The following is a 20,837-nucleotide window of genomic DNA, read 5'->3' as shown; positions in this document are numbered from 1 at the left end:
GAAAGCCCCCATACAGCAACAAAGATCCAACGCAGCCAAAAATAAAAATAAATAAAATAAATAAGTCTATTTAAAAAAAAAAAAGAAAGAAAGGAAAAGCTGTCTGCTCCACTGCTCCCAACACTGCCTTTCCTCCGCTGCCTCCGTGGCTTGGGCGAAAGCTTAAAAATATATCCTGGTATATGTGCAAGAATGATCATGCCACCATTATTTAAAAAGCAAAGCCGGAAACAACCCAAACACACATTGACAGGAGAAAGAATAAAGTGTGTACGGTCACAGAATGAACTATTACATAACCATGAAGATGATCAAATTATCAGATACAACTACCAACATGGCTACATCTTAGAAACAATCACACAATATGACACTGTTCTTATAAAGTTCAAAATTCAACAAAACTCAATGATACATTTCTTAGGGATACATGTCCATGTGGTAAACTCATACTTAAAAAACAAAGAGAAGGGGATGATTAACAGGACGGTGGTGATTTTGGGGGGAGAGGCAAGGACTGGGGAGAAGCACGCATTGGTTATCTTCTGCTTCTTAGATTGGGTAGTGAGCTCATGTGTTTATCATTACACTTTTAAACTGACATACACATTACATATATTCCTTTGTATACATCGAACTACACAATTAAAAGAAAACAAGAAAAAATTACCCGCCTGGTGTCTGATCACCCAAATCTTACTCACCAGCACCACGAAGTATAATCAGAGACAGGAGGGAGGAGGAAGCACCCTGGAGGCCTGGAAGCCGTGTCCTGGCTGCGCGAGCCTGGAGAAACCACTACCCCCACTACCTCAGTTTCCTCACTTGTAAAATGAAACCCATGGGCGCTGCCTACCTTGAGGGCCACTATGAGGAGGGAGATGAGTGCTAGGTGAACCACGAGGCTCCGCGTGGTACAGGGGGGCAGGGGACGTTCACTCTGTCATACGGATTGCTTTCTCGGCCCTGCCTCTCTTCCCCTGAGGAATGACCTCCTCCACTCCACATGCTTCTCGGGGGCTGCCAAGGCAGGACCTACCCCCCAGCGGGAGGGACAACTTCAGGTTAGGCCAGCGGGAGTGTTTCCCCTGGGATATATGAGCACAGGCGCAGGATGAAAGGATGAAAGGCAGTTGAGGTCAAACCACTTGGGCCACAGAGTCCAAAAGGGACGCTGTCCTGCTCCTGACACCCCTGGAGTGAACCTGGTTTTTGTCCCTCCTGGCAGGGCAGCTCTATCTTCATGTCTGTGAACATCCAGCATCATTAAAAAGCAAAACAAAGACAAAAGCCAACCCTTTTCTTGCTTAAGTTCATCAGAGCAGGTTTCTGTCGCCCGCACTCACGGAAGCCTGGCTGACTCAGGAGGAAATGCTGCTTTATTACAAAGCACGGGTGCACTTCAGGCTTCGGCCAAGCAGGCAGAGGGACATGTCAGCAGAGAGAGATGTCAGCAGAGACTGCCCACGTGCGTCCTGCTTCAGAGGCCTAGTTGGTCTCCCCATCAGTCTCACTTGCCTCTCAAAGCTTTCAGGGTGCACCACCTCCCAGATTCACACAATTCATTTCAGAAGGATCTCCAGAAAACAAGTTTCACTCCTGCCTGGACCTCGTGCAGTGGCGCCCCACTGCCTACAGCACGGGTCTCACGCTGTCTCCACCGGTCACGGGGAACAGGTGACTAGCGAGGGGAGGAGGGGAGGTGGCAGCTGCCGGTCCCGCTCTCCGCCCAGGTGAAAATTCCCTTCGACCTCAGAGAAGATGTGTGTGGTGACAGCAAGTGGCCTAGGAATCTGCAGTCTAATAAAATACCATCTTTTAAAAGTAAAAGCCAAATAAAGCCATGATGTTGAAAGTATGATTATCCACCTGGCAATTTAATTCCGAATCAGATCACCCACTGCTCTGCCTATAAACAGACACCACCTTGTGTGAATTCCCATGTCACCTAAGGAAGATGACAGCTTGCTGGCCAGATGCACAGTGGTCTGAATTAGCCACTCATGGCAGTGAAAACGGTGTGTATAAAAGCGAACTGTGTCCTTGATCGAGCCCCTAAACTCTCACCAGTCTATTAAAACAGAAGCTCAGTGAGAAAGCAGATGAGGCTGACAGGTCGCTGTGAAATAAAAGCCCACTTTCTCAGGTGGAAGTAACTCTAATATCTCAGACCTGTTTGCCTAGAATCTTGTTCTCCCTGCTCATTCCTGTCAATGCCAAATCCCTACCTTCATCAGGAGATGGAGGCTCAAGGACCCAGAAATAATTTGAGCAAACCTATCTCACCGCGGACACTTTCACTTTTATCTTCATTAACTCTTTGGTCCCTGTCAAGTATCCTGGAAGTGGGATTTATGTTTCAGCTGCTGGGTCTAGAGGATCTTAACATTTAGACAATTTGCACGTTTAACCGGGGCAGAAAATATTGCATGCTTTTCCAGACGTATACAAATTGTTTTCTTTTTCTAGCAAAAGAACACTGTGTTATCTCATTCGCTGTATTTTTTAACTGAAAGAATTTTAAAGACAAGTAGCGTGTTACCCAGATGAACGTCACTAATTTTGCCTCACACGTGAAATCCCGCCCAATTAACAATCCCACGTCTTTTCCTTTCTTAAGAGAAAAACACACATGCACACACAATAAGCCTGCTCTCTTCAGGTGGGTGGACTGAGTGAATAGTCACTCGTCCTGGGTGACTACCTATTTATAAGAGTTTACAACGGTAAAACGCTGAAGTCCGGGGACTTCACACCAGGCCTCAGAGCAGCAGTGCTAGTGAGACGTAAAAAAACGCTCAGTCCTGAAGCTCGCCTTCCTGATGTCCATCAAAAACCATCACTCTTAAAACCAGTTAATTCTCCTTTTCTGTAAAACGTGGAGGCTCCTCAAAATCTGTGCTCGAGGAAGGGTTCCCCAAGCATGTGTATTAGTACCCAGAGTGCCAGAAGAGCACCTCGTCACTGCAGTCTCTGTGCCTTTCTAATTGCTACTATAATTCAGCATTTCTGTTCTACCGTATTTCCCAAACACACCTGTCTTTGGTGAATTTATGTGAATACAAACATCAGTGATGAGGTCAGGAGGCCAACTTGCTCAGAGCAAACCCACATCAGAAACAACAAAATCAGTGGTTAAGAATCCACCTTCCAACGTAGGGGACGTGGGTTCAAGCCCTGGTCGGGGAACTAAGACCCCACATGCCACAGGGTAACTAAGCCTGTGTGCCTTAACTACTGAGCCCGCGCGCCGCAACTAGAGAGGAGCCTGTGTGCCGCAGCTAAGACCCGACACAGCCAAAAACAAACAAATAAATAAATAAATATTAAAAAGAAAAAGAAAAAGAAAAAAGAAACAACAAAATCGGAAACCATCAGTGACAAGCACTCAGACACTTTCTTCAAATACGGAATGGATTTTATAAATGATTTCCCACAGCAGGATCCAATAGGCGAGCATTCCTATTGTCTTTGGGACACTGTAAGACAGGTTCACCAAAACACCATGAACTGACTCACAGGGGACAGGGTCTCACACTGTATTTCCCGTCTGGGTAACTCTTCGATGGGCTCTGCGATTTCATTCAAAAGCACGTAGAACGTACTACAGAATGCTGGTAAAGCAAAATAACGCTGTTCACCATCAAACTGGGATTTAATTTCCATTCTAGAGCTCCGACCACACAGAAACAGGTTAACCTGGAGGCCAATGTCCTTGCACGTGTCCTTACAAACAGGTCAGGCAGAACTTACGAGAAGCATGGCGGACGTCCCATTGGGTCTGGATAAGTGGATGGACATTTCAGGGAACATCCTGTCAATGCGGCTAATCACGTCGTCAACATATCTGAGAGGGAGAAAGACACACAGGTGTAAGAGCTGGAGCCCCAGTCACAGAAATACAAACCTACAGTACGCTTTTCTTCTCAATTTAATTTTTCAGTAGTGAAATATGTTTTTAGAAAGGCAGATGGGATTTATAAGCTTTTTTAGGAAAAATACTACTCCCCTGTTCCCCCTCTTGCTTTTTAGTGATTTAGTGACCATCCGTTTTTTTAGTGATTTCTGTTGGTATTTACCTCTGTATTTCCACATGATGTGTTTTTAATGCCAGTTCTTGGTTTTTCATTTTAAGGTGTGACCTCGTGGCTTTCTCCTATAGACTAGAATTTAGTTCTGCCACCTTCCTGGCCGCTGGGCTCCAATTACAGGGCCCCTCCCTCTGTCCTTCTGGTCTAGGGATGGAAGCAGCTTCCTGTTTTGCTCACCTCTGTTTGCCTCCCTGTTTCCTCTTTGGCTTCTCATCTCAATCACCTCAATAATCAAGTCTCTGGATTAAATTCCTTCTGTTTTAAATACCTGAAGTCACTCCTGTTTTTCTGGTTTGAGTCTAACTAATTCAAACGACCTCACAATTTTTGCTTAAATCAGTATTTATTGTTTACATTCTAAAATCTCTGCTATATATATATTTTTAATAGCTGAGCTGCATAGTGTCTCGTGAGTATATTTATTTACTTGTACAGTTTTTTGTTTCACTGGATTTTCACTTGATTCGTTTTCTGTGTACCTATTACAATTTTTTCCCTCAAACTCTCTACCTGACTAAAACTTCTCTGACTACGGTCAAACATATCAGACATATCAGTTTCCATTTTTTTTCTTGGAAACATCCCTCTGAAAGGCAGTCCTCTGTTCTTCTGGCCCGAACGGAAGCTGTGTCTATTACGATTTAATGATCATTGAGATAACTGACATTAAGCACTTAGCATGGCATAAACTTAGGGCTCAAAATCTATAAATACTCTTCCTGGTATATCATGGGCATCGTGGGCACAGCCTGCAAAACTGTCCTCTCTTAGCAGGAAGAATCCCTCCCACCCGCAATACCCCAGTGGAAGCTCGCTGAGAAAACACCAACCCACAGCATCAACAGAGCTGGGTCTGGCTCAGATCCTCTGAGCATAAAATCACAGCAGCATTTGTGCTCACCGCCCAATCACACGGACACAAAGGGGACGTAGAATACAGTAGCTGAGATGCAAAACTATCTGTTAAGGATTTTTACATTGGATTTCGTATCTGTTGGATATGACAAATTAAATTACACGTCCATTAGATCAGGGACATATAAAAGCTATGTTCTCTTGGGGGAAGAGGGAGATTCGCTCTCCACTCACAACATGAACAGATTTTAGTTTGAAACCTGGGGCTCATGAGAGAGAGCAGACAACACAACGCCAATTGCTATAAAGTGAACATCTGGGCTTCCCTGGTGGCGCAGTGGTTGAGAATCTGCCTGCTAACGCAGGGGACACGGGTTCGAGGCCTGGTCTGGGAGGATCCCACATGCCGTGGAGCAACTAGGCCCGTGAGCCGCAACTACTGAGCCTGCGTGTCTGGAGCCTGTGCTCCGCAAGAAGAGAGGCCGCGATAGTGAGAGGCCTGCGTACCGCGATGAAGAGTGGCCCCCGCTCGCCACAACTAGAGAAAGCCCTCGCACAGAAACGAAGACCCAACACAGCCAAAAATAAATAAATGAAATAAAAATAAATTAAAAAAAAAAAACCAACACAGTTCGAGTACTTTCTTAAAAAAAAAAAAAGTGAACATCAACATATGAGCTATGGAAGTCAATAATCTTGCTGATTAACCTATCAGGTTTTCCCTAGGGAACGTTATATGCAGTTTTAAACTTCAAGTTGAAAAAGGAAGGGGGAAAACTCTAGAAGGCCCAGTGGTGAGTAACAATGACAGGAAGACCAGAGCAGAGACAAGTGAGCAGAGGTGGAGGTGTGCTGAAGGCTACTTGCTCCTGCAGAAAAGAGGGCTGCCTGCGGGGAGACTCGGGTATTCTTCAAGTGTGCAAATGGCTTTTAAAACTCGGCACCAAAGAGCCATCTTCCATCTCGAGAAAGGACCACAAGGTGAGGATGTGGCATTAAAAAGAGAACTAGCTTAGAAAGAAAAGAGGTATAAGAGGTACTGCTTAAAGGCAAGGCTCCATTCTGCTGATTCTGAAAATGGTTTAGAAAACAAGCTTTCCTGGATGGCTAAGAGCCAGACTGACTAAGACATCACGCATCATCTCCCACGGTCCCTTCTAGATTTACAGCTTCACGATACACAACCTTGGCTCTAAGCTTAAACGCTACAAAAGAGGCGAAGAGATGAGGAAAGGAGGAAATTAACTCATTTTTCACGACTGCCTACTGTCCTTGGGATGGTGGAAGACAGGTGGCAACATTCATGTCAAAAGTTCACACCAGGTCACTGGAGACATTTCTGCACTTACAGACTGCTTTGCTAACTCTTTGTGTGCGATTTAAACCCAGTTACTTCAGACTCAGCAGGAAGCAGAAATCCGCTCTCCTGTGAGGATGGAGGTCATTGCTAAGTATATGCTAATGGGGAGGGGGACAGGCAATGTCTTCTGGACGGATCCTCAATCGATAGCCATTACAGCTCTGGACAGTAGAATGCAAATGAATATGCAGAACTTCAGCACAAAGTTAACATCATAATTTGCTCTCCCTTGTACCTTTCACCTTGAAGGTTTTCAAAATACTTTCTAGAAAACTTGTCTCTCTAGTAGGCTAGGAATTTAGGCGGATAGGTAGGTTAGGTGATGATTCCAGAAACCAAGTTCAGTGTGTAGATTTCCAGGATTGTATGCCAACTACTTGACTTTGCTTGCTTTTAGCAGGGTCCAGAGTTCTAAAGGGGCAGACAACAAATGTTCCTTGACATTCCTGGAATCCTCTGTATACGAGCTCTTTACTTGTAAAGGGAGGCAGTGGCAGGAGAAAAGAGTCCCAGAAGAAACATCTGATGCGGACATGGGAAAGTAGAGAGGTCTGGGGCAGTATTTTTTGTTCCCTCCCCAACCAGTGATCTCAGATAAAGCTCAGCAGGTTCAATCCAAAGATTTTATTAAGCAAAAATGCATTTCAAGGAGACTGATCTTCATTCCCACATCTAACATAAAGGGGATGCAAATTTCCTTTTTACAGGTGACATTATGTATTTGCCAAAAAAGAGAAAGAAAGTCAGCTGCACCTTTCGCTGAGGAAAACAATGTCGAAATCCTAGAAGCAAAAAATCAAAACATTTCATTTTCAAATAGACCCAACCTTCAAAACGCAAATGCACCACTAGTGACTTGACAGAAATAAGGGAAGCCTGGAACGGCAAATTGAAAAGCTGGAGCCGAGATGACATTTTCTTTCTGCAGAGGGTGGGGGCTGGCACGGGAGGGGCTCCTGGCTTCCTCTGTGTGCCCCGCCAGCCCTGCCAGCACGTGCAGAGCTCAGAGCGCGGGCCCAGGACAGGTAGAACAGCGCGGCTCCCCTCCCACACGCCACCATCTGCTGCACTCGGCTCGGCGGCAGCATCGAATTACTTTAATTTTTACCTTCGGAATATAGGCAAACAAGCACTAACACAGCAGTGGTGACGAGTTTACACTTGAGCAGACGCGGTGCAGAACGACATTAATTTAGTGCCAAATTGAGCAGTGAGTCACAATTTGCACATATCTGTCAACCTGTTAACAGGGTAATAACTTGGAAAGATTGCTGTTCCTATGTACATTACAGAGGCCTTGCGAAAACGGAGAGCTGCTTGGTCCTCCTTGAAGCACTAAGCCGATCCGCTGGCTGGCCGGTCCAAGAACCAGGCTTTTAGAAACACAAACTCCTAGAAATCACAGGTTCAGATCAAGGTGTGATTCATAGTTTCAATACTTTCAGGTAGAAAATGAACTTTTAAGCAATTAGAGAATTCCATCTCCCTGTCCTGCTCCTCAGTTACAGTCAGACTCTCGATGGTTTCTGATCCAATTTCCCCGGTGCATCCGACGGCTCCTTCTCAGGCTTTCCAAAGGCTTCCTTAGTACCAAGCCTCAGTCTCAACTATTCCAACATCTCTGCTGCATCAGAAACAATCATGCCTTTCTCAGAATCCTAACATTCGTCTCTGAAGCCCTATAAACCTTGTTCTCCTCCGATTTTCTACAAGTAGCTTGGCCTCCTCCTTTAAATGTCCTTAATCAGAGAACTAAAGAACACCGGGATCTCAGAGGCCCTCTTACTCAATGTCCCCATCAATCTAGGGACTTAACAGTATCTCCAAGAGGTGGTCTGCTTAAATAAACAACCCTGTAGCACACCTTATAAGACAGCCCCATGCACTGCTGGACCACCAGGCTGCTTCCAACCCACTGACCAGTATCTCCCTCCACCCAATTACCTCCTTCAGCCTTGTGAAATCACACACAAATATTTCCTCTGAAACCTAAAGGCTTTCTGCAAATGTGTAAAAGACTATTGGGTTTTCCGATTTATCAGTGTTTTTAAATGTTTCTTGGGTCACAGATCCCTTTCAGAATGCACTAAAAACTAAAATACATGTCTGCACAAAATTTTACATGTAATTTTCTGCAGTTTACAGGTCCCTTAGAGTCCATTCATGGACCCCAAGTTCAGAATAACTGCTCCGGACCTGTTCTAGAATGAAGGTATCTGGTTTTCTTCTTTAGTCCTTTCTGGATGGAAAACTGTATTTTTCAATAAGGCTATCTTCATTTTAGAAATATATACATATATTTTGCAGCCTAGAAGTGAACACAACTGAAGCGGTAGTACAGGGGGTACAATGGATCTCATAGCTCTGATTATCTTAAAATCATGCTTCCATGTCGGAGTCCAAGGTTAGTGTTTGTTTTTAAACTACTGTCTCTCACTGCTAATCTTTCCAACAAAGTCAAGGACCTACTTCCATGACCGTAGAGGTCAACTGATAGTAAGTAACCCTTTCTGCCTTCTACAGTCACATCACCTGTGCTTTACAGAAGCTCCCTGCTTGTAAAAAGAGGGAGCTCCCCGCTTTCTGCATCACTGCTTAAGGCACAGCTCGGTGGTGAACTTAACCTCAAGTCCTTGGAGGGCCAACGAGGCCCGGAGGTCCAGCTGCTGCTCTGCTCTGGCCTCGCCCCATCTCCTCCCCCCACGTCCAGAGCAGGCTTGCACTACCTTGCACGCTGTGCTGTGCAGGTTCTACATTCTCCGCCTGGAGGGTTCCTCTCGTAACTCCTCCCACCCCCATGCCCAGGTCAGCCCTGTGCATGCTTCAAGTCTTTGGGTTCCAGCTTAAATGACACTTCCTCAGGGGAACCTTCTCTGACACTGCCCCCGGCACCCCCACCAGTCAGTGCACCCTTCATCTCTCCTCTTACGGCACTTTTCTTTTAAAAATAAATCTTTATTGGAGTGTAACTGCTTCACAATACTGTGTTAGTTTCTGCTGTACAACAAAGTGAATCAGCCATATGCATACACATGTCCCCATATCCCCTCCCTCTTGAGCCTCCCTCCCACCCTCCCTATCCCACCCCTCTAGGTCATCGCAAAGCACTGAGCTGATCTCCCTGTGCTATGCAGCTGCTTCCCACCAGCCAACTATTTCACATTTGGTAGTGTATATATGTCGATGCTACTCTCACTTTGCCCCGGCTTCCCCCTCCCACCCCATGCCCTCAAGTCTATTCTCTATGTCTACGTCTTTATTCCTGCCCTGCCACTAGGTTCATCAGTACCATTTTTTTTTTAGATTCCGTATATATGCGTTAGCATACGGTATTTGTTTTTCTCTTTCTGACTTACTTCACTCTGTATGACAGACTCTAGGTTCATCCACCTCACTACAAATAACTCAGTTTCGTTTCTTTTTATGGCTGAGTAATATTCCATTGTATATATGTGCTACATCTTCTTTATCCAATCATCTGTCAATGGACACTTAGGTTGCTTCCATGACCTGGCTATTGTAAATAGAGCTGCAATGAACACTGTGGTACATGTCTCTTTTTGAATTATGGTTTTCTCAGGGTATATGCCCAGCAGTGGGATTGCTGGGTCATATGGTAGTTCTATTTTTACACTTTTTAATTCTGTGTCTCCCGTCCCAGTTGTAATTAAGCAATTTTTCCGAGTGATTACTTAAGGTCTATCTCCTCAACAGGTCTCTCCAGGGGATTGCATGACCGCCTTCTTCAAGGCTGAATCCCAGCACCTGGCCACGGTGCCTGGTACCCACCAGACACTCCTTAAATACTTGCCGAAGGAGCAGACAGGACATTAAAAGTAAGCTAGGCAGACGCCAGTTAGGCAGTTATGAAACGACTACAATGCAAAGTTCTCTTTAGCAGGTGAAGAAGATGTGACGTGCTGAGTTCACTACATTAGCCATCAAAAGTCATTAACAACGACAACCACAGAGCCCCTCAGGACAAACCTCAAAGAAGGCAGCAGAGAGTCTTCAAAGTCTTAAAGCTTAATATGCAGCTGCAGAATCCCTGCATCTGTTTCAGGAGAAGCTTGATGCTTCTAAGGAGCAAGAGCCTTCTGAAGGCGTGCACTGCGTTATTGACATGCCAGTTTTCAAATGCTGCTTTTAATGAACTAATTAATTCTGCAAAAACATTAGTACAAAGATGTGTGCTATCAAATCAGGATTACAATACCAAAAGGATAACAAAACAGAATGTGGAAGACATTTCTAAAGATATCGGTTTTGCGAAACATTAGTTGTCTCCCCTACACACTGAAATATATTGCAGAGTATCTGTTATTAAAGCCTTAAAATAACTTGCTGGACAGATGGCTTAGTTCTCTAAAGTCTGACCCCTCCTCAAAAGAAAAAAAGAAAACAAAAAAACCCCAGCAAACCTGGACTCTAGCCAGTGATCCCGTGTTAGTGAGATGTTTAGCAGCTCAGACCAGATTTAAATAGCATTTACCCCACACAGTGTGTACAATACATGCTGTTCATTTTCTCCACCCATACAAAATCTGAAAGTTAGGAATGCATATATTAATAAACCACCTTTCTGGGGAAAGGGTAATGCCCAGGAGATAACAAAAAAAAAAAAAAAAAAAAAAAAAAGGGAGTAATTTGCACCATCTGAAAATGATTTAAGATTTTCCTCCACACCTGTCCAGAAGGATGAGACCAAGAGGACTTTGCCAGTGGGGGGAAACAGAAGGGGGTTTGTCTAATTACTTCTTGAGAATGAGACTGCCTGAAACTCCAACTATCAATCTCAATGTGCTGAAGAAAGAGGATTGGAAACCTAGGTCAAACTTGCTCACTTCCTCCACTTTGGTCAAATTTCTCAGGTTTGTAAAATATTTGTATCATCACGTAGGGCAAAGATGTTTAGTTACTCTCTAACTGTACGTAAAAAAGCAAGACTAGATGAGTGACAGACAGAAAGAGGAGCTAAGATTCCTCCACCGTCTCTCACCACACTCCCTCCCTTGCCACCTCTACCCAGCTAGCTACCTACCTACTGTTATTCTCTTTCAAGAAAAGACACTCAACACTTCAAAATCTCTTTATGGAAACTCAACACCTAAGCAGACATGGCTGTCAAGAGTAGGAAGACCTGCTTCCTCAGAGTGGAACTGCAGCCAGGCCACAGAAGTAGAAGGGGACCTTTCCCCTCTTCTCTCCTGAGTAGCTTATGAACTTTGAACTACGTGAATGTGTTACCTGAACAAATTTGGGAGAACCACCTGGGCAAGCAAACAAAAGCTACCTCCATTTCTATAAGTTGAAATAAATGCACAAACACTCACCATATACTGAAATACAGAAACTAACCTTCCTTCTTCCATTGGGTGTCAAGCAGCCCAGTAAGCCCTGAGTATGTATGAACTGAAACACGTGGCAAATACCATCATGAAGACAGAATTCTTCTTATATACGATTTAGCATGATTTAGAGAGGTAAAGAATTCAGTTTGTAAACTATCCCTATTATCTATTAACAAATATTTATTGAGTGCCTATAGTTGTCAATCATTACTGTGTTCAGGGAGTGATCTTAAGTACTAAGGATTAAAAAAAAAAAAATTGTATTAGCTGGCTCACAGCAGGCTTTCTCTGGAAGGACAGGTCCAGTCCGTGCTTTCTGCTGAGAGTCAGGTTGAGCAGGAAAGCAGGCCTCGCTTTCCAGTTTTCAAAGCACTTTTGTATTCTTTATCTCATTCGATCTCTCACCAACTCTGTAAAATAAGAAGGGCAAGTGCAAAACTCCTACTTTATAAATGACAGAAAAAAGGAGGTTAAGTGACCTGCCCGAGGTAACAGCACAGCTAAATGGCAGAGCTGGGCCCAGAACTGACGTCTCTGATCCCCATTCCAGGGCTTTCCTGCACATCACACTGCTTTTATAGGTCTGTGAGGATTGCACGGAAAAAGCAGATTGCCTTTTTGTCATTCCCCGGACTTTATAAGACAACTGAGAAAGTTTTGAGTAGCATATTGACAAAGTGGAATCAATGCATGATTTTCTCTCTTCCCAGTCTTTCAGTAAATATCCACTCGGTGCCTAACTGAGCCCAGGGACACAGTGATGCTCAGGTGGTCTCCGCCCTCAGGGGGTTCACACTTCATTTGGTTACAAGCCATTTTCCTTCAAGATCACAGGCTTATTTCCAGGAAAAAACAGGACAACTAAGTTAAATTTCCTTCCATTCCCCAGTTGGGAGAAAATTAAAGCGCAAAGTTGGTAGGTTACAGGAAGGGGTGAAAAGTGAATACTTATTTTGCATTTTACTTTACATTAATAACTAAAAGGTAGACGTTTTTCTCAAAGTCTGTTCTTCTTGCATTAAAAATTTATTCAGGGGGACTTCCCTACAGTGGATAAGTGGATAAGACTCTGCACTTCCAATGCAGGGGGTCTGGCTTTGAGCCCTGGTCAGGGAACTAGATCCCACATGCGTGCCGCAACTAAGAGTTCGCATGCCACAACTAAAGAGCCTACGTGCCACAACTAAGGAGCCTGCCTGCTGCAACTAAGGATCCCTCGAGCTGCAAGTAAGGAGCCCGCCTGCCGCAACCAAGAGCTGGTGCAACCAAATAAATAAATAAATATTTTTAAAAAAATTATTCAGATATTGGTGGGTCCCAGCTTTCCCTAAAATGCTGAAAAACAATGTATTAAGCTTGGGAAAGAATTATGATTTCACTCAACATCTACCTCCTCTGCAAGCCCTTCCATGTTACAGAGAGGGAAAAAAACCCCAAACAAACAGAACACCCATATCGAACTTTCCAGCAAGACCAATTTACAATAGTTGTTAAATCAGTCTCCTCTGTCAGATCTGCGAAAATGACCCTCAGAGCTCACAGCCCGCTCCCTTTCATGCTCGGTTCCTGTAACCACACTCTCCCCGCACCCCTCAGGGGAAGGGCTGGCCTGGGCTACTGCACTAGTCCCTGTGTTTTCCCACACCTGCCTGCACCTCTGGAAACAGGCCCTTTAGAAAAGACTCCTCAAACTGGAAACCGTCCCTTTGCTGGAGGCGCCTCCCGGAACTCTAAAAGGTTCCCCTCAGATAAATCCTATGACGTTCCAACCAACCCTGCAACTCTCCCGCTAGAACAAGGAATCGGAAAAATAAATTCAAAAACAGTTCAACTAATTGAGAACAGTAGTGACACAACTATTCTAAATCGGTAATGAAGTAAAACTTTACATACACTCTGCTTAGCACTTTAATTCAACATCATTCGTTTAACAAGTGTTTCCCGGAGTGTTTTGACTGTGGATGTGACTACTTCTGAAATTCATGGCATTTAAACAGAATAATGGGATCATAATGAAAGTATCTGCCCTCACTGAGAAACTGTTACCCAGTCTTCTCCTCCTCTCACTGCCCCTTTCTCCTTAAAGGGACCACGCCCCTCCACGTTGCAGGCACAAACCGTCCCTTCTCAGACCACTGCCAAGTGCTAGTTTGCTTTTCCCTCTAAGTTCGCTGTCCAATTCACATTTGCCCCAGACCAACAATTTCCGAAGTGTGACATGAAACTCACAGAGTGGTATGTGAGGTGGTGTTAGGTGATCTATGGATGAACACTTTCAACGTATACAGAAAAGTACATAAGTAGCAAATAAAACCTGTGATCTCATAGATATTACTTCTTAGAATGGGGCTAAGTCTTAAAAATGAGTTTATTTAAAGAAAAAAATTACGCAAATAATATAACAGCTGCCCAAAGATTATGGCAAAAATCCTAAAGGTGGTTGAAAATGACTGAGTGTAGAAACGCCCTTCAAATAAGGCAGGTAATTAAACAGCTTTGTTTCAAAAAGGTTTTGCTTGTCTTTGTAGATTGCAGGTTTTTTCCATTCTTAATGAATCTTCACTTTTAGACCTTAAAAAAAGAAAGTTTTCACCCATACATCTGGAGCTATTGAAAAGAGGAGATATAGCTAAGCATCCTAGGAGGGGGTAGGTGTTTAGGTCAGCAATACTGGGAGGCAAGGGCTGTGGCTGATCCATCACCCTGGGAGCTGACTACACTAGAAAGTGCGTCTGGGAATCTGCTACATGAGTACGGGACCAGGGCCTCCTTAACAGAAAATAAAACGGCTTCCACTCGGGCACCAGCATGCATGGCCACTGGCTCCGAAATTCCTTTTGCCACCCTCGAAGGAGTTAAAAATTGTACCAGAACATATTTCTCCCAGTGGAGCGAAATCTAGGATTCTACCAGTGGCAGGTAAATGATGCTTACGGCACCCTGAACAAACTCTCAGAGGGCGCCCCCTACAGGTTTACGGTGGCCTCACCAAACCGGAGCCAACTCAACATTTACCACATTGCCATAAGCCGAGAAATCTTGCGGCAGTCTTTCAAATCCTGGCACAAGCTTTTACACTGCACATCAGAGGAGAAATAAAGTTAATCAATCTGACCCTCTTGCTCACCGCTCGCCCCCCTGAGTCCTGCCTGCTTGTTCCTCTCCCACAGCACTCCCATTCCAAGGAAACTTTCCTCTGCCCAGGGAAAGGGGAAAACTTCAGAGGAACAAAGCCCATCATTTACAACAAGGAAGGTCATAAGAATGATTTGAAAAAACAAACAAACAAACAAAAAGCTTGGAAGGGTGACTTCATCCAGAAAATGTTCCTCAAAACAGTCAATAACAGGCCTCTCTCAGTAATGAACACAACAAGCAGATAAAAATCAGTAAGAATAAAGATTTGAACAATACGCTCTACTAACTTGACCCAAATGACCTATATATTCTATGTCCCCAAACAGTAGAATACACACACTTTTCAAGTGCAAATGGAACATTCATCAAGACAGACTACAAGCTGGGTCTTAAAACAAGTCTCAAAATTTTGCAGAATGTGTTCTCTGACCACCACTGAGGTTAAAAATCAATTTAAAAAAATATATCAGGAAAACTACCCCTGATATTTAGAAATTAAACAACATACTTCTAAGTAACTCATGAGACAAAAAAGAAATCACAAGGGAAATTAGAAAATATCTTGAACTGAATGATCATAAAAATATATTGAAATTTGTGGGATGCAGCTAAAGCCAGGCTTGGAGGGAAATTTATAGTTTAAAAGACCTTAAATAAAAAAAGAAAAATGACTAAAAGATCAAAGATCTAAGCTTTCATTTTAAGAACTTAGAAAAAGAAAAGCAAATGAAACCTAAAGTAAGAAGGAAGGAAGTAATATTTGTAAATGAGTGAAATACAAAACAGATTTAAAAATAGAGAAAATCACTGAAATCAAGAGCAGATAATTTGGAAAATAAATAAAATTGAGAAATTTCTAGCTAGACTGATCAAAGAAAAAGAAACAGAAGACACAATTTACCAATATCAGGAATGAACAAGAAAACATCACTCATTCTAGAGACATTAAAAGGATAATAAAAGAATATTACAAACAACTTTATGCAAATAAATTCGACAAGTTAGATGAAATGAACAGTCTTTGAAAGATATAAATTATATAACTGATATAAGAAGAAATAAAAATCTAAATTGCCCTATATTTTTTTTTTATTTTTTAAATTTGTTATCAAAAGTCTCCCCATACAGAAAACTCCAGGCCCACATGGATTCATTGGTTAATTCTAACAAAAATTTAGGGAAGCAACAATACCAATCTTAAGGAAACGCTTTCAGGAAACAGAGGAAGAAGGAACATTCTCAACTGATTTGATGGGGCCAGAATACCCTCATACTGAAACTAGACAAAAGCACATTGCAAATAGAGAAAACTACAGACTATATGCCTCATAAACAAAGACACAAAGTTCCTTAACAAAATATTAGCAAATAGAATCCAGCAATACATAAAAAAGATAATACGTCATGATCAAGTGATTTCTAGACAGGCAAAGTTGAATTAACATTGAAAAATCACCCCATGTTGTGGTATATACATAAAATGGAATATCATTCGGCATAAAAGGGTGCATTTTGTGTAAATTATACTTCATTAAGGCTGATCTTTTAAAATGTTTAGAATATGTGTTGAATTCTCTGCACTACTGTCAAATATCAATGGGGTGAGAGTCAAATTAAGTCATTTTAGATAAGTCTTAGGGAGACAAGGAGAGAGACTGGATCCCCTGGGGACTCCAGGTGATGAGAACTTGGTTTGCTGCACTGAGTCTGTGTGAGTGTTGGGACGACCAAGAGCAGCCCTGTAGCCCTGGACCAGGCGAGGGGCAGGGGCAGCACGTGGCGTCACAGTCTTCAAAGGCTCAGGAGCAAAGCTGAGTTTCACCATCATCACTGTCTTCTCATCAGAGCCTGGGACCAGTCCTTACAACTTCGGTGTAAATGGACATGAATCCATAGAAAGTACAGCCTTCACATACCAAACACGCCCACAGCAGCAGAATTTCAGCAGGGCAACCTCATACCGTGATGCTCTTTTGGCCTCTGTATTTGCCCACCTGGATCATTAAGCATTTCACATGCATTTAAATATAGAAAACATTTTGGATATGTTTACACTTGTACATTACTACTAAAGCAAGAGATTTCCCTCAAAACGATTTTTGGATACTTTCTTTTCAGATGGAAAGGGAACAACAAATATTTTAAGAAGGCAGTACTGTAGTTCAGATCATAAGATCGCGAGTCGCATTGGATGGGTTCAAGTTCTAGCTCTACTAAGTGAGGCAAGTTACTGGGCTTCAACCCTCATCTTGAAACGAGGATAACAACAGTATCTTTCATAAGGTGGCTTTAAAGACTAAACGAGAACTTAGCACATTTCCTAGTATAACGAACACACACATACATACATACAGAGTAACAGTAGGTTATATGATGATAAGTCAGTACATTAAACTCTCGCCCCGAATCCTAGTAACTGGGTCCTTTTGCCACTGTTTTCTCCATCACCCCATCTTAGCCCAAAGTGTGTAGGGCAGTGTGCGTAGCTGAGAGAATCCTGGATTAAGTGTAGAAAGATCTGGGCTCTATCCTGGTTCTCCTGCTCACTCACAGGGCCACAGTGGGCAAATCATCTAGCCCTTCCAGCTTTGGTTTCCTCTTCTTTGGACTAGATGATCTCTAAAGGTCCTTCCAGCTCTGGTCAATTCAACATACACTCCCTAAGAGCTTACTATATGCACAAAGAAGCAATTATACAGTTTCTAAAGACTACCCATCTTCAAATGGTACATATGGTAATTATTCTAGAAAATTCAATCAATCAGAACACCCCATTCCTTAACCTTTGTGAATAACTGAAATCTACTGTACTTTAGTAAAATTCATCAGTGTTTTAACAGCAGGACTATTTCAAGTATATAGTCCTGGCATAAAACACATTGCCTTTGTCACTGTCTAGTGGGGCCCATTGCTAGAAATGTCTGAAGAAACATATAACTAGAAAGGATTCCTGCAACCAAGTCTTAGGACTAAAGATGAGTGTCTTAACAAGAACCCCAGGAAACAGCAATTCTGTAATCAAGGAAATTTACAGGAAGGATTCGACCCACTGGAGTTCACACATGAATATTTACTGTGGCTGAATAGTATGTTCAGAGGGCATGTGTAATTAACGGGCACACGATGAATACATCTTTCACCTGAGGATCTGAGAATAAAATAGATAAAATCAAATATTTACTTGAATGCTAATGACTTTAGGAATAGAAGTCAGGAACATAAGCATCCAGGTCCTTAAATTCTTAAATTTCAGACACCCACTCTTGTAAACAGAAGATCTGCTACAACAAACAGATGCAGCCGTAACTCAGATTTGGTTATGTTATATCAATCACTCCATGTAATGCTCCAAATATCACCATATACACCTACCCTATGAAGGCTTTAACTCAGTTCTGACCCGTGAAGGGGTGTGTGTGTGTGCAGGTGTGCACGTGCATTGGGGACGCAGCTCATAGTGATGAAATGTCCGTTTCTCCTGCTCGGATCCCTCAGTTGTCCTCGACACGGAGGACTCAGTGAATCACCCTGTGAATGAGTCGACAACACAATGGTGTCCAAATCAAACGCTTGGAATTGTGTTAATCCGGAGGATTACGTGTAAAAGGAGAGAGAATCATTCCATTTTGGTAAAAAAAGGTGTAGTACCAACGTGAACAATAACAAAGGGATGACAAATTGGAGGGTATGCTTAGAAGATGAACACACCAAGTAATCCTTTTTGGAAACAAGGTGTACAAAGACTTAACAACCAGGGGAGAGAGTCTGTCTCTAACAGAGAGGAGATGATACAGTTACTCCTGAAACGTACAAGTGGAAGTTGCTGAGTGAAGACAGATCAATTATTCTTGGTCGATGAGAATGATAAGGGAGAGTTCCAGCAGGGAACACTGAGAGGTTAAATATCAGGCAAAACTTTACAAGTGGAAGGATTGCTAGCAGAGTAGAGAGGCTGCCAGGAGGCAAGGAAATGACCGCCTGTAGAGGCATTCAGGGTTAAACTTGACACCTGCCTAATTATGCCTGGAATTATTCCTGCCACAGTTCAGGAGAACAGCAGAAATGTGCCATCAGAGAGGTCTGTTCTGATCTAAAGGAGGATGAAAACACGGAGGTTAAACTCCTGCTTTTCAACACTTTTAACCCTCTGGTATAAGTGAGGGTTTTGCCCACTGGGCAAAACTCTTGACATTTAAACCCATCACAAGCCTGTTAAAATGGCCTGCATATGCTGCAGCGGGCAAGAAATCAAGATAATGGCGACTTGTTTCGGAGAAAAGAAAGGCAGCCGTCTGGGAGGTCGCTCTGGGTGATACACACCACACCCAGAGAACAGTGCTTCTTCCCTGCCTGCAATGCTCTCTGACATTTTTCAGTCTTAATTCAAAGCTTTCTTTGTTGAGTTCCAAACGGGCATATTATTCGTTGTTAAACAGTGTAAAGCGTTTAAGCTTGATTAGCATTACTCAGAAACTTTTCATCATTTTCAGGAAGGTTCTAAGGGCCTGCTGACAGCTCTGGGGAACAAGACTTTTTTCAGATTTCCACTGTCAATGATGACTGACCATTGGCCTCTGCATTCCCAGGCCTAATGAAGGCAGCAGGGTACAGGACAGAACTCGCACCTTCATTAACTAGCTGAGGGACCCCGTGCTGGGGAAAGACCTAAGCTAGCGGAGCCCACGCATGCCCTCTGGGACCCAAACGCTCTAAGGCTAAAAGGCTTTTTGCTCACTCTCTGAGATGACAGCGCATACAGTGTCACTCCCAGCGCTTTTTTCCCTCCATGAGAAGGACTTTAGTGAATCTGCCATTTTTGGAAATACAGTCCAAGAGTTGACAGAGTTAAGAATCATAATAATAGCCCCCCCCCCCCGCAAAGAATCGTACAATTCTGGAGCTGGAATGCAACTGAGAGGACGGCTAGTCCAAATTCTTTACTCTTTGGAAGTGAAACTGGGGCACAGAGGCTGGCGGGCTTGGGTAAAGCCTTCTAGCTGGTTGTAAGCAAAGCTGGGATTAGAATGCAGACCTTCTGAATCTCTTCCGGTCCTAGATGTGTGGCTGCTAATAAACGTTATGAACCAGTAAACTCTTCCAAAAGACAGATTTAAGAGCCTCTTAGAGTCACGTGTAAAAAAGTTGTCATTGTATTTTTCCACTGCAGTTTTTACAATATTCTTATCCACTCTCATTTTTCCAACAACGCATTCTGGTCATAGTTTAAATGTACTTGAAATTATGCCACACGGTTTGGAGAAATCTTCTCGATCTATTTTCAAGCACAGACTTTGGAGAAATAATGAGTTTGTGTTAAATGCACGCTTGGACGTACTCGACTCAATCCAGGCGGGGTGTTGCCCCATGCTCAATTAACATCTGCTTTAGTATTTTCTGAAAAACTTTTGGAAAAAAAATCATAATCCAGTTACACGCATTTTCAGCACTCTTCCCTTCAGTGAAGAGGTAAAGCTGGATGAAGAATAGAGTAAAATGGTTTCATTTTATGTGGATTTCAAGTAACGGGCTAATGATTTTCATTCTGCAGATGTGGATGGCACTTCGGCATTGATTCGAACATGCTGGATTCATCTGTTTTGGTTTGTGAGAAAGTTTCTACTCTAAGGATAAAACTTTAAAAAACTGAACATATATTTCAAAAACCTGTGCTGCACTGACCAGCAAAACATTGAAGCATCATGTTCAACGAGACCATTTTCAAGCCATACATCACTTTCTGTTTGGGTCCGACTCAACTGTTTCAAAGTTCATTTTTACAGTGTTCAGGGATAATAACAACCGTTATCATTCACAGGAGCCATCATGTCCAGTCAATTTCTACAGAGAGTAAATGGAATTTTTCCAAATAGATCAAGTTTTAGTGGAGAGAACAAAGACCCCCCCGGGGTTAGTATTTCTGAAACAAAATGGCCAGAAACTAAGTTTAGATAATTTCAGGGTATATTTTTCAAGTGTGACTGGCTCAAAATGGGAGGGCCGCCACCTTAAACATGACATTTTTTAAAGCCCCCAGAAGCAGCA

At 43.0% G+C, this 20,837-nt stretch overlaps 1 protein-coding gene across 1 annotated transcript in view; it reads right to left on the bottom strand.

The window, feature by feature from the left end:
* Positions 1-20,837, bottom strand: part of MED27 (mediator complex subunit 27) — a 207,709-nt gene that overhangs the window by 72,249 nt on the left and 114,623 nt on the right. The window contains exon 4 of the mRNA XM_068552526.1: positions 3,754-3,847. Within this exon, the coding sequence (XP_068408627.1) occupies positions 3,754-3,847 (94 nt within the window). The remainder of the gene's footprint in view (positions 1-3,753; positions 3,848-20,837) is intronic.

Source organism: Eschrichtius robustus, chromosome 10, assembly GCF_028021215.1.
Source record: "Eschrichtius robustus isolate mEscRob2 chromosome 10, mEscRob2.pri, whole genome shotgun sequence".
Classification (NCBI taxonomy): domain Eukaryota; kingdom Metazoa; phylum Chordata; class Mammalia; order Artiodactyla; family Eschrichtiidae; genus Eschrichtius; species Eschrichtius robustus.
Note: the sequence above shows the minus strand (reverse complement) of the source record. Positions and strands in the feature narration are given on the sequence as shown.